At 35.0% G+C, this 15,789-nt stretch overlaps 1 protein-coding gene across 1 annotated transcript; it reads left to right on the top strand.

Annotated features, from left to right (window-relative positions):
* Window positions 1-2,713: 2,713 nt before the first annotated feature.
* On the top strand, window positions 2,714-12,768 carry LOC144440653 (uncharacterized). The gene is made up of 7 exons (XM_078130039.1): window positions 2,714-2,878; window positions 4,267-4,388; window positions 6,550-6,619; window positions 6,877-6,990; window positions 8,974-9,162; window positions 10,820-10,930; window positions 12,592-12,768. The coding sequence occupies exons 1-7, from the start codon at window positions 2,714-2,716 to the stop codon at window positions 12,766-12,768; spliced, it is 948 nt and encodes a 315-aa protein (XP_077986165.1).
* The last annotated feature ends 3,021 nt before the right edge of the window (window positions 12,769-15,789 follow it).

The following is a 15,789-nucleotide window of genomic DNA, read 5'->3' on the forward strand; positions in this document are numbered from 1 at the left end:
TGTGCATTTAATTAGGTGTATGTGTCAGCGTCTTCCAAGGGTGTATGTATGTATGTATGTATGTATGTATGTATGTATGTATGTATGTATGTATGTATGTATGTATGTATGTATGTATGTATGTATGTATGTATGTATGTATGTATGGAATGTGCTATACTAGAACAACGTTCTGTAGCACTTACTGTCAGAGACGGGAAATATTCCGTATCAGGGAAAGGTGATGGGAAGGTGACTCGCTGTATCTGTCAAGTACTTTGTTCCCGAGACTAGGAATATCATATTCACTCTCAGTCCACAGTCGACGTATGTAATAGGTGGTTTAGACTATGTGTGTCTGTCAACGTATATGTCTTTGTGTGTGTGTGTGTGTGTGTGTGTCTGTCTGTCTGTCTGTGTCTGTGTCTGTGTCTATGTCTTTTTATGTGTGCATGATCATGTAATCACTGCGCTGATCGTAACTCCGTTAAACACATGTGTTACAGTTACCCCAATACCAGAATCACATTTCCAAAATTATTTGTACTGAGTCTTCAATCTTATACTGGAAACCTTCAATTCTAATTGAGAACCTTTTGCACTCGCTCCGCCTTTTAGTCTTATCAAGTTCACTGGCCACTACAGTAATGACCAAAAATGTTCAGCAGCTTGGTAGATCAAATGGTTAGGTTATAAAAGCACGTCGCAGTTCTAAGTTTTCGGCATCGCATCGGTTTTCGACCTGTCTTACTCTTTGTCGACGATCCTCGTCATACTTTGGTAATAGTTTCGTATATCATAATATACTTACGCCGTAATGAATTTACACTGGCAACAGCAAGACATTATTCTGTGGACCAGCTGGTACATGTTTACCAACTAAGTGATGAAAAACCCGTTTATAATAAAGGGTTCTATAGAGGAATACTGTTCACTACACTTAAGAGGTATAGAGTTTGTATCTGGTCGTATTTTATTTTTGACCAAGAAGAACATGTATCCCGGTATGCCCACTTTTTGTGACGTACATGTATTACACAAGAAATTACTCACTGTACCTGTTAATTTGGAACGACGAGAAATGTGTTCTGTTGTTTGAAATAATCGAGCCGTGTTTTTATTTATACTACAGTTTATCGCAAGCAATAATCAATTTAGTCGTGTTATGTTAATAAGGAATAGCTCGTACACTTGGTCACCCACTTCTGTAATTTTTTAATGCACAATTAATAATAATAATAAAATTATAATAAAAATAATACCACAGCTAATATGAATAACAGAGACACAGCAGCAAACACAGCAGGGTCCTTTGTCCAATCCCATTGAACAGTGATAAGCATTACTATTCTTTCACAGTGCAGTAAAAACAGGAAAACAATACACCTGGGACTTGATGATTTTATTGGCTTCAGTTGTTTATTTTCTAACTGATAATCAACATATATCAACTTGACTTCTTCTACATCCCCACTGTGCACAGCATCTATGTAATTGTTTTTTTGCATTAGAAGTTGTCCGAGTGTGTGTATTAAATGTCATGCTACATGAGTGAAACACCAAACCAACATTGTCATTTTATCTGTTCAATGTATGCTATGTAGATGTGAGGTATGTCTGAGACGTGAAAGCATCGTATGGGGGTCAACGCTCTTTTACAGGTTATCTGCTAATATCGTCACTGAAAACCCACTTATTTTGCTTCATCACTTTAAAGGGGCTATACAACTGCATAAGAAAAAAAGGCATTTTCATAAACTTCGGGGTCTTGAGAAACATTTCATGATTTCCCATCACATAAAATTCGCTCGCTTGCCAGGAAACATCAAATTGAAATTATTGTTCACCTCTAGCTATCGCTCTTTGAGTGGTAAACTGATGCGTTATGCTTACATGAATATTTGTTAGATGAACAATGGACATTCTTAACTACTTATATATCTGAAGGAAACAAACACTTAAATAACATATGAATATCCAATGTTCATCTAATGTTGATCTGTAAAGGACCATTTGGGGTTATTTAAAGAGGTGTCTAAAACTAAAAGGACCATTTTGAGTTTAGTGGTCAATCTGATGTATAATACTTATATCTCGGGAGACTGCACATAGTAAATTAAGGGACATGATGTTTTAATGTCTTCCACAACATCAACGCTACTTGCATAATATCATGTTGCCCCTGACAACTTATTTTTGTTGTTGCTATGGTTTACCTCAGCATTATATGGGGACTGTTTTCAAGGCTGACACCCGTCTGCACCTGTACGCAGTAGCACGTTAAAAAAACGAAAGATAAAGAACGTAGTGTGTTAGGTGGCGCCATTGAATATCAACACGACAGATGTAATTTAAATGGACTAAAAAAAAACCACGAAAAAAACGAAGAAAAAACGAAATAAAAATATTTTCACTTTTTTTTCTTTAAAAATCATGTAATGGTTTCGCGCTCTATAATTTCCATTGGTTGTCCGCATTGGTGAGACCTGATTCAAATACAGAACGAAAGACTAGAACATTATACCATGCCCTAAAATTGTACCAATTTATTCAATACATGATTCTAAATATCTAATAGGCATGAAATTTCATTATGGATTTAAAATTCTTGTGACAACATTCAAAATTATCAATCGCAGTTTTAGGATGTGAGTTATTTGCTGACCTTACCGTGACCCCGCCTGCAGGTGACCTCGTGGTGACCTCAAAAACATCAACAACAATTTGAAAAAAAATGGCTGTTGTTCAAGGAATTCCAGTGATAGACTTCGACGCGTACAGTTTAAGCAAAGATAGGCCCAGTGAAGACAATCTGCAGAGGTTAGCGGACGAAGTATACAATGCTTTCAGTACCATAGGATTTGTTTACTTGGAAAACCATGGAATACAACCGGAAAAGGTAAAAACGTCTGCCGTATAGTGTGGCACGATTGGCTAGCCGAACCACATCATGGTTGCTGTGTACGTAACTGTTACCACTCCCGCGTATGGAGGGAAGGTGGGCAGGGGGCGTCTGGTTTTGATAGTCAGAATCGAACCTAGTAACAGACCCACCACGTCATGCTAGCAGGAATTCATTGGTTCTATGGAAAATGGAGGTATTATGGCAGTGTTCACTTTAGGATGTCGTGATTTAGTTTAGGGGCATTCGTAAGCAAAATAGGGGGAAATTTGGGGACAATATCAAACACCAAATGAAAATAAAATTACCCAGGTTTATTCATAGCACAAGTATATACATGTGTATCAAAGCAACTTGATGATGCTTTCAATGAAATTGTAACAGTACAATTTATATCAGTTCATAGTACACTTCATGCTGATCGATCACATGTGCTAGTCTGAGGATACATTGGCTGGTATGACTTTGATCTCTGTAGATTATATCATACTGTCATCGAATACTAATGCCAACACTAACAACTTGTCACCGATTATCTCCCTAAAAAATGAAGTTGTCAATAAATCAGCTTACCTCTCTTCCAATCTCCAAAGGAAATTACAAAAAGATTAATTTCCAATCAATTTTTTGAACTGCACAGCTCAAAAAAGTTGAACTTTAGATTCTAAAACTTGACTTCTGGGTCTGGATCATTGAACTGTTGCATCGTCAATCATTCACTTATCACTGATCAGACTTATAGTATATGTGTCTTACAAAGTCTTACTCTTGAAGACACATACATAACCTAAATATCATATGGGTTATAAATTATTGCTGGCTTGATGTCATCAGTGAAAGAATTCGATTCGAAGACCCACTATCTCATTATTCATTTGAATGCATTGTTTGCAGGTTTTAGAGGAGTTGAATCTCTGACTAAGAACAGTCATACCAACCAAATATATCTAACTCTGTACTGAGTGATAAGGTTTTTCATAGTATACTTGCATGGTACAAACCTATAGGTTCATCTCTATAGGCAATCAATAGGCCATTCCAGACTGCAAACAGGAAATTGAGAATACAGCGCCCTCGTGCAAATTGGGGGTATCACCACCTCTTTGTATCATTGTGTCCCTTGGTATTCTGTAGAGAAGTGTAAATCAGGGATGTTTTTTGTATTCTTCAGACTTCAAGGAGAGCAGCAGTGCTCTATGATTAACTGAGTAACCTATACCAAGGTGCACGCAGACAGGAAGTAGAGCACCACCATGTAAATTTTTGGAAAGGCCTATTGAATTTACCCATTCATCTATCAGTGGTCTTGTAATGTTCATTCGGATATTTTTTCCGTACAAAACAGGATAAGTTGCATTGACTAACTTTGTTATAATTGTCTTCAGGTAAAACAAGTGTTTGAAGTCTCTAGAAGATTTTACAGCTTGCCGAGAGACGTCAAAATGAAATGTGCACTACAGCCTAAAGGAGAAACACCACATGGGTATATACCAATTGAAGGTGAGAGGTAGGTATGGACTTCTAACTAAGGCCAAATAAAAAATTGTTTGTGCTTCCGATAAACCTGACCCTAGTTTTGAGTGGCCATATTGATCAGGATTGGGGATTTTTAATTTATGAAATAATTTTATCATGGCTTCCTACTTGAAAAATCAATGTGAAACAACACATGCTAAGTCCGTGTTTGTAAATAAATCAATTGTAAAACATTACTAAATGTGTAAAATGTTTGTTATTGTATGTACAATAACAACATTTTACACATGTTTTAGTTGTTTGCAATTTATTGAGTTACAAAACACAGACTGGGTCTATGCTGTTTCACATTAATATTTCAAATAGGTAGCCATAATAAGATTATTTCATAAATTAATAATCCAAAATAAATACCCAATCTTCATCCATATGGCCACTTTAAGCCGGTAACCCTAAACATTACTTTAAATTAGGCTAAAAAAAATTGTGTGGTTCCAATTATGCTCACTTTTAGAATAGTGGGGTAGGTAGATTTTTTATTTTATTTTTTTTTCATATGTGAGTCTCTAGTTCAGGTAGTTATGTTTTCCGTTGTTTCCCAAAAGGTCTCTTGTGTTGTTGGTTTCTACTCATCAGATGTACAGCCATAACAGATTGGAAGAAGAGTTTTTTATTGTCTTTTTAAAGTCATGTCAGTTTTTGCATCCACTATTTCTGTGATACTTCACAATATTCACAATTTTATTATTTTCTCTTGAATACGTTAAAAAGTTTAAGGTTGGCCTGAAAAACTAGGTGGGGTCGGTTGTTAGGACTTTCAAAAAAGAACTTTTTGTGTCTTCTTGATCTTCTGTTTTCTTTCCTCATTGATGCTTGTATACATTTCATCAAACTATCACAGTATGGGTATTGTGACCAACAATTTGTTAATCTTTGGGTTGAAGCAATAGTTTTCAAAAAAAAGCAGTAAAAAAAAAACCAAGTCAAATCAAATCCTGACCTACCTACCCTATTTTCTGAGAGCATGTTATTGGAAACACAAAATTATTTTTTTTTTGCATAAGATTTATGGCTTGATGTTAAATAGTTTTTTGGATGTACAAGTGAGATAATAATTACTGTTTATAAATGATTAAAAATTAAATTTACATGGTATAGTTTACTAAACATGAATGCCAGGCATTTACCTTCAATAGTGATCATAATATAGTTTACATTTATATGTTTGAGATAAGAGTGGAGGTAGGAGGGCATTAGGGTGGAGGGTAGTAATAACACCACTCCAGAAAATATTGGGGTGTTTCTGACGTATCGCAAATATGAAAGCATAGGACTACTTCCACAACCATGTAATTCTACATCACCCACAAATCAATACGTTTTTCAAAATGTGGAGGTGGGAAGGCATTAGGGTGGAAGGTAGTAATATTATCACTCTAGAAAATATTGGAGTATTTCTGACATATCGCAAATATGAAAACACTAAAACATGAATAATTGACACCACTTCTACAATCATGTAATTCTACATCACACACAAGTCAATATGTTATTTGAAAGACAAGACAACAAGCGTAACTCATACCTTTGCCTAAACATGTCATTGTGCGGTAATTCAAACCAGAGTGAATGTACAAAGCTTTACAAGTTGTGCCTATTAATATTACACTAGCACACACAACAACTTATGACCATCAGAAACTGTACAGGTTCAACTTTCAATTTATTGTAAAATATGTCGCAGTCGCGCAACATCGATGACACCATCTTATGTATGGTGACACTAGCATATATACTTAGGGCCTTCAGGGGCAGTGGGGTACGTTACAAAGTCTTTGGCAATATCTTATCTGACATGGATAAAAATAAGGACTGGTAAAAAGTTTTGATAAAACTTTTCTGCAACAATTTTCCCAAATTGGTTCATGTAATTGTATGTAGAAGCTAAACACTGCATGTACTTTATTCATGTCAAAATGTATCTAGCCATCAGCAAATACAAGGAAAGTTTCAGGTCATTGAACTTTAGTTCCCATAAAAAAATTCCAAAGGTGAAAATCACTATCATGATCGACAAATGTATAGATGTACAATTATATAGGTGTTACGAAGTTTTAACTGAACCAATAATAAAAATTTATAGTCCTTTTCACTCCTTGATATTGTGATATTTATATTCATTGCTTCACCAGGACTAATCCAACATTTATTACTGGTGATCTAAAAGAATGTTTTAATTACCTGGAAAAGACAGAAGAAAAGGTAAGTATGACTTTAATAGAAGTTATATAGTCATTCTGATGAACTGATCTGAATTATGTGCATCACTGCACAATGCTGAGACTGAATTCATTTCACTGAATTTGACTTTTCCAATTATTTTGGTGTTTTGTGTTTTTTAAAGAAAAGAACTTGCAAGAATTTTGTCAGACTGCACAGTATAATCGTCTCTCATTTTGAATTTTAATCAGTACCTGATTTTATAATTTGTTTATGATTTGATAATTCTCTAATCACAGGCCATGCCAGATGAAGAACTTCCTGAATTCAGGGAAGTCATGACAGATTTCTTCAAGATTTGCAGTAAACTGACTTTACGGATTCTTGAAGTGTTTGCTAAAGCCTTGAAGTTGGTGAGTTTTGAAAATTATTACATTCTCACTTTTGCCATTTTCGTACATTCCCACTCAAAATCAGAGTGGAAAATTATATATTTCATCTTTATAAACTGTAGCAGGGATAATGATCAGAGAAACCTTTCTAAAAATGAATGTGATAATGTTTTTAAATGTTCTCATGAAAATTACACCATAGTTTGTTTACATCTAGTGTTCTGATCAATCCATGTATCTCACCAGATAGGAATTTAGTAAGATACTTTTATACCATATGCAAACCAAATTGTACAACTTTGAACAGAAAATATGATTTATTCTCCTGGTGCTCTACTTCACAGGGCTAAAATTTCACTTCTAATTTATAATTGGTAGTCAGCTTTATCCAGGTGAACCATTTCAGCTACAGTTATCATTGTCTGTCACACTACCATTTTGTAAATTTGTCATTTGAAGTATAATGTATAATATTGAGTAGTCTATCTGACTACATGTATGTACTACTAATTTCAAGCCCTGCCCTACAACAACTCATGACTAGGTCATGGCTATGTATGTATGTATGTATGTATGTATGTATGTATGTGTGTGTGTGTATGTGTGTGTGCGTATGTATGTATGTATGTATGTATTAGTGTATGTATGTAATAAATGCCGTCCGGGTAACTACACGCCGATGTAGGAGGCGTGTATTGCCCGGATGGCATTTATCTTGTACCCCGGGAACTTCATTTGTAGTGACATATTCTTCCCAGGAAGAACTTCATACACCCAGCGTCCGTGTTTTGATTTCCGATAAGAAGACTGATGCCTAAAGCCGACAACATTGATACATGCCTGTGTCAACATTCAATGTCACACACGTATATCATTACATACGTTGTGACGAAAATAGCAATTACATCACAATGGACAGTGTATTTCATACAACTATGTACTTGCTATCATCTATAACCTCAAATGTCATAACAGCAAACCGTCACTTTCTCCCTGCCATGATACTGTGTATCCCTTGCAAGTTGCTACTTACATGTATTTTATCACAGACAAGTAAGAAACTAATATTGTTCACCTTCTAAATACCCTCTGCGGTCATGTTCACATTTATTATTACTAAACATTACGTTCAGCGAGTGAACCAAGTCTTATCAGTTCAGTAACATTCACGGGCCATGTTGTTGTTATGATTGTCTGTGTCTAATCGTTCTTCCTGGTCACACACAGTCAGGGGCCATGTTTTTGTTATGATTGTCTGCATCTAATCACTCTTCCCAGGATGGCATTAATTGGATCTCATACACAGAAAATACACTCCTGCCAAAGATATTAGATAAATTTGCTACTCAGTTGATACACCGGTCTTCATGCTTTTCCCTGATTGATCAATAGCCTCATTTGTAACTGTCAGTTGACATTTAACGCCCACACCGGAGTACAAGTATGTATGTATGTATGTATATGTATGTAATATGTATGTATGTATGTATGTGTGTATGTATGGGGTGTTTGAAATGAAGTGAGTGATACTCTCAGACTCAAGTCCCATTATTTTCACCAATGTTATATTTTTGATCAAGCTCGTGCAGGAACAATAATTTAATTCTGGTAATAAAGTAGACTTATGGAGCGCCTAATCTCTGCAAGCAGAACTCGAGGCATAAATGATTAATTTCCTTCAGCCAGAAAATATTCCTAAAATAAGGGGTTTTGAAACTATGCCACTTTGATTTGTAGTGACAATGCCCCTTATGTCAATTATATTTTCCTTGACTGAATGATGAAAGATATAGGAAAATAATATGATCTATGACGTAAAAGTATTTGGGAATATGAATATCCCATACTCCAGTATAAACGTATGTATATAGTTAGGTAACGCAGAATCTCATAGTATTAGGCTCAATTAATGGCTACAGCCCAAGGGGAACTAACAATAGAAATTTCACCTATAAACTGTAGGGTAAAATAATCTAAGGATAGCATTTAACATCTATGTTACAGGATCCATTATTTTTTGCAAAAACTCATGAATGTATGGTTGGAGGAAAGAATGATACAACTCTCAGAACAGCATATTATCCACCTGTCACAGGAGATTTTGACATTAAAGAGGGCCAAGAGAGGTGTGGAGAACACTCAGACTTTGGATCACTTACTTTACTCTTCCAAGATGATGTCGGCGGTCTAGAAGTAAGTGTGTCATGTCTTTGGTAAACCACATGTAAAATTTCAATTATGCCAAACACTACATGAAAAGGTGGCGTTTCCAGTTCTGTATCTGTATCTGTATCTGTATAATACTGCAGAGTAACTCAAAAATTGAGCAGTAATCCTGCAGGTGCGCAGTCTCTACCTGACGGGTCACACGGAATTGCCAAAAATCTGATAATGTCACATTTCTGTTGTGAGATGGCGAAACCAGAAATGGCACTTTTCACTTAGAGAGAGATACAGTGAGGATTCTCTATGAGTCTGTGTCTCTTCAGGTGTTTGTGTATTGTACATCCAGTTGTTTGGATTCACCATGATGTGAAGCCACTACAAATTCCCCACTGAATAGAAAGCATAATTAAATATGTATTTATACTTTTTCTATTGAAAACATTAAAATGGCCATATAGGTGATAATGTGGTAATTATTTTGGATTTTCAATTATCAAAATAATAAATGTTGCTTTTCTGCTTGTAAAAACAATGTGAAACAACATAGTAAAATTCATTGTATGTAATTTTGAAAAACTTTTATTATTTAAAATTCAAAAATAGATTAAAAATTTATCTTCCATACATCCACTTTAACACAGACAACATACTGTTTTCTCCATTGCTTTCTAACCAGAATTATACAGGACAAACAAATGCACTGGTGCTTTATTCGCAGGTTGTATATTGCAATTACATTGTAAAAATATACATACTAAAGTACTGCTGAGGATGACACAAGAAATTATGCAAAATATTTATGTCCATGATGGTCCTCAAAATATTCCTGATATGCATATATGCATTATATATTTTCATTACATGACAGTCACAAACCATTAGCGGTCCAAGTGCAACAAACCTGCGGGCTTGCCTGACGAAAACGGGTGTCATAAAAGTTGTTTGCATCTCTAAAGCTGTTTGTAGCGTTACTTATAATAGCCTAATAAATTGATAACAACTGATATAAGACGGAGATAAGGTTTGCCTCAATTGACTGAAATGCCAAAAGTAGTGCCGGTTTGGTAATAAAATGTTTTACAGCTGTTTACTTGTGTTATGTAAGAGCCCATCATCACATGTGTAAATATTGGTACTCTTTGATAACAAGTTGGCTAATGGCTTGTCCCAGTAATGAGATGCCTGTACTTAATTTCATGTCCCATTGTAACGCCTTAAAAATGGTGGGTCAGTCGGTCAGTTACAAATTAAAAAAATTATTTAAAAAAACATGCATACATTTTTGATATTTTCTTTTCATAATCATATTTAATCAGTCTGAATGACATTGAAATGACAATTAAATTCAGAAGGAAACTTTGTCCTTTTTTTTACAAGTTCTCAAATTTCTACATCAAATGATAACATTTGCTCAGATACATGCTCGAGGGGTTGTCACCATACAATAACATTGTGTTTTTTTTCCCAAATCCTGCCATACAGAGTGTCAATTTTTTTTATCATTTTGCCAGATTGAAGAATGTAGCATACAATTAAGTGTAGCTGTTCTTAGCTGAAATTTTAGAATGATATGTGTAACCTTGACCAAGTTTTAATTCACCTGTCTGTTATTGTCCATCCTCAGGGATAGTACTTTTGACCACAGGGATGTGCCATATGTGAACTATATCATTATTCCAAACAGGTAATGAATCTAGATGGGCAATATGTGAAGGCGACACCAGTAGAAGGTACAGTATTGGTAAACTTAGGGGACCTCATGCAGAGGTGGACTGCAGACACACTTAAGTCAGCGGTGAGTGTCAAAATAATTTGATCTCGTGATCATTACCAGAATGTTCATTTGATCAACAACTTGATTTCAACAATTCAAAATAAATGTTAATACGAAAAAAAAATACACAGACTCAAAGTGGATCAGATTCTAATTGTAGAGTAGAGCTATACTTTGGGCTCATTTTCTACAATCTCTCTCTCTTTATGTACAGTCAAATGGACAAATTCTCCCAAAAATCTAGCTAAAAATCCTGCTGGCAAAAGAGTGAACAGCACACGTTAATATAATAAGTAATCCATCACATACTGACAGGCAGTTGTGAATGGTTACTTCCTTCAGTTTACTACAAATTCATCCTCCAGTCTTACCGTAAGTCATGTGAGAAACGATGACGTCATTATGTTTATATTAATGCTCCAATAGCATTAAAGTGCTACTGTCTGTGGTAAGAATGGAATGTTGTGCTAGAGAAAGCCATTTGATTAGACGATGGAGCGAGACTAGACAACAAGCTCACATGTATAGTTTGAGACTAATGCAATTGTGGCTTCAGAATCCAATATAACTAAAACTTATTCATAAACAAAACTGAGTTGAAACAGTATGAGGTGGCAATATACACATAATTGTTTGAATTTTCCTCTGCTGTCCCGCTAACAATTTGACTTAACTCCACACTGAGCTGTTTATTTTATTTGAAGAAGAAGAAAGAGGCATGAAAATCATGGTGTTTATGTATATTGTATCCAAATAGTTATTTCTAATGTAATGTCTACATGACATGTAAAATTTATAGTGAAACCTGTATGTAGTCTGTGATAGACAAAATGCAACATGTTTTAGTACTACCAAAATGAATGTTATGAAATATTATTAATATGAAGCAAACATAACGACCAAAATTCCATACAAGTTACAAACCATGTCTTTTTAAGGAATGCATTATTCCCACACATTAGGTAATTTGAAATCTTAAAATTCATTCATACACATGTTATTGAATTTGTTTTTTATCAAATAATTTTCATCTCATAATGTGACAATGAAATCCAAGTCCTCTTACAAAGTTTAAATTGATAGGGGAAAATGTTAAACATTTTCCTATTGTAATGATGAGTGAGTGATGCCAAACACAACTTTTGAAAATGAAGATCCATTAAATTTAGTCACAAAAGTTTCTTTTGAACTGTCGTTCAAAAATCATTTGATTTTCATGTTGACTACAGTATATCAGTCTGTTTATATGGTTAGCATTTAAAACTCAAGTACTACTTAAACTTTATTGAATTAATGTTCTGACATCAACGAATATCATAACTAGGCAAAGCCCATAAGCTCATGCAGGGTAGATTTATTTGTGACCAGCTGCCTGGGCTGCCTCATGACATGGTCTCCATGGCCTCATGATTATATTGTAGATAGCGCCCTCCATGTGGAGAATGCGCATAGTATATACAGAATGTGCATGCGTAGTCACTGAGCCGCAATGCATCCTTGGGTAAAACCACCACAAAAACTTCACTTACATGTAGTATATAGGACACACATGCATACTAGTCATTGAGCCACTACGCAGCCACTTCGCAACTGCTGCGCGAGCTATGACTTTGAATTAAACAAAAAATAAAGTTAGCCATAGCAACTATAAGTTGATTGTTATTTCATTTCTATCTCCACAGAAACATCGAGTTGTAATGCCACAGACTGATGATGACAAACAGAAAGCAAGACAATCTGTTATATTTTTTGTACATCCAGACTGTGATGTCTTGATTGAATGTACAGACGGTAGTAACAAGTACCCACCAATCACAGCTGAAAAATATCTATATCAGAAATTAGATTTCATATATTAATGTCTGTAATATCAAAATATTGGTTTCCATTTCTTTTGAACTTTTCAAGCATTATCAATTTACATCTAGACTAGAATAGTGATTTTTAAAGAAAAATATACAGCTGAAATGATCTAGGCTTGGTGATTCACTCACAGGACATTATGTTTTTAGACACAAAGATAGACATTTCAACTGTAGACTAACAATAACAGAGACACAATAAAAACAGCAGAATCCTTTGCCCAATCACACTGAACACTGATAAGCATTGCTATTCTTTCACACTGCAGTAAAAACTGGCTTCTAATGAAAACATTACATATGGACTTGATGATTTAAATGGCTGCAAGTGTTTATTTTCTAACTGATAATCAACATTTCAACTTGACTACTTCTACATCCCCACTGTGCATGGCACCTATGTAATTGTTTTGTTTGCATTAGAAGTTGTCTGAGGGTGTGTATTAAATGTCATGACACATGAGTAAAACACCAAGTCTACATTATTTTAGCTGTAAGGCCATCTGTACCAAATTGTTAGAAGATTTTATTGACACATTAATACTAATGACTTCTTTCATCTGAGAGTCAAACTTTTTAATTATGAGCTATTTTCAAATGTTATCTAAAATAACCTTTACATTCCTTTACACTTTGATGTACTTCAATTTTATGTACAGGTAAATACTGAGGTCATGTATTTACAGAATAGCCATAAAAACCAGATGTAAACAGAAAAGCCCTCCATAAGGATCATTGTTCTTATGTCCTTTGATATCATTAATGCCTAAAAAAAAATTGTTTGGTTTGGCCGACCCCACCCAGTTTTTCACTGCCGACCCTAAACTTTTTTTTTACGTATTTGAGAAAAAATGAAAATTGTGAAGTCTCGCAAGAAATAGTGGATGTGGAAGTTGACGTCAATTAAAAAAACAAACTGTTCTTCCAATCTTTGATGGCTGTACATCTGATGGGAAGAAACCATTAACAAAAAAATTAATATATGTACAAAGTTATCTGAGATTTATAGATTACATTCTGAAGATATTGCCTAATTACAAAAACAAAATATTAGCTGTGGAAATGGATCATTACAAATAAAATCTAAGCCAAAAATCTTCATATTACATGTACGGTGTGTCAACATCAATGTATGTGTCGAATTATGTGATATTTGAAGTTTACATTCCTAAAATATTGGCTAATTACCATCAGCTATGCAAAGTACTCACTGAAATAAAAAAACTACAAGCCATATTATGCAAGTATGCTTTGTTGTTGTCAACTATATGAAATTTAAAGAATGCATTCTTGTTTAATAAGATACTGCTTAATGACCAAAAAGTAAATCATTATGCAAATTACTCATTAAAGCCATCTCAAAAAGCTGTCAAAGCTGCACTAGCTGCAACTGGGATGTTTAAAAACTGATTTATTAAGAGATATTGACTTCCTCATAACATGGTACACCCTGAGCTGTATTGAATCACCTAATGGGGGTAAACACATTTATGTATCTGTAAATGCAATGTGTATTAAGTCAAGTCAAATCTGTTTCTGGTTCTGCACCCAAACATAAGTGACCCATGTTATCACACTTTCAACATGTTACTCTACCACTTATTTACATGGCTTAATTTGTGGTATTTTATAACAATTTTCAGTGAACATATTGGTTTTCTGACTAAAAAAACAAGTCCAGTTACAGCTAGTGCTGCTTTAAGAGTGCAAGCTGTGTCAGCAATGAATATGTCAAATAAAATTAATTTCTAGCTTACATTCTTAAGATTTCTTTTTTACCAGAATTATTAATTATGCAAATAACTCATTAAAATCAGAAGTTACATTTGAAAGCTTTATCGTATTCGTTGACGTTGCTATTATCAATGTATTATCAAAAATAGTTAATTTTGCAAATGATCTGTTAATTTGAATTATTATGTTTACATGAACCTATGATCAGTTTTTGGCATTATCATAAGGAAGTTGAATAGATGTAGTAATGTTCACAGACACAGACACAAACTCGCATATAGACACAGGCAAACACAGACACAGACACACATATAAATAGACACACACACCCACACACTCACAGACAGACACACAAACCCACACACTCACAGGCAGACACACCCTCACACCCACAGATAGACACAGATAGACATACTCACATACTCTCTCACACAAGTAAACAGACACAGACACTCAAACACACTCAGTCACAGGCAGACACACCCTCACACCCACAGATAGACACAGATAGACATACTCACATACTCTCACACAAGTAAACAGACACAGACACTCAAACACACTCACTCACTCACTCACTCACTCACAGATAGACATGGGCATACACACTCAATCACTCACAAATAGACAAACACATAGACACACACACACACACACACACACACATTCATAGATAGACACACAAAAAAACCCACAGACACACAGACAGAAAATCCCACACACTCACAGATAGACACAGACACGCCCACACACTCAACTATAGACAGAAACAGAGACACAGGGAAACCCACACACTCACAGATAGACACAGACACATATAAATACTGACACACCCACACAATCACACAGATATACACAGACAGCCAGACAGACACACCCACACACTCACAGATAGATTAACATAGACACAGACCCACACAGACAGACACCCGTACACTCACAGATATATAAACGAAAGCATGTGAGGGTAAAATCTTGGTTTTATTTCCTTTTGGAAGACAATCATTATTTCATCTGATGTTATGAATACGTATTGTTTAATGACTGTAAGATACACAATGTCGCTAATGACTCGCCATTGCCACCTATAGGATTTTAGAATCGTATTTTACACTCCAATTAATACACCAATATCATCACTCAGCATACAAGTAAAGTAATGTGGATATGACCGTAAAGTTATTATAACTTGCACCATAGCTCCGTGTAGGTACTTAAAAATTAAGGATGGGAACTCTATTTGATGCCAAGAAAGTTATTCTGATATCCATTTCCAAGTTAGTA

This window comes from Glandiceps talaboti, chromosome 10 (assembly GCF_964340395.1).
Source record: "Glandiceps talaboti chromosome 10, keGlaTala1.1, whole genome shotgun sequence".
In the NCBI taxonomy this organism is placed as follows: Eukaryota; Metazoa; Hemichordata; class Enteropneusta; family Spengelidae; genus Glandiceps; species Glandiceps talaboti.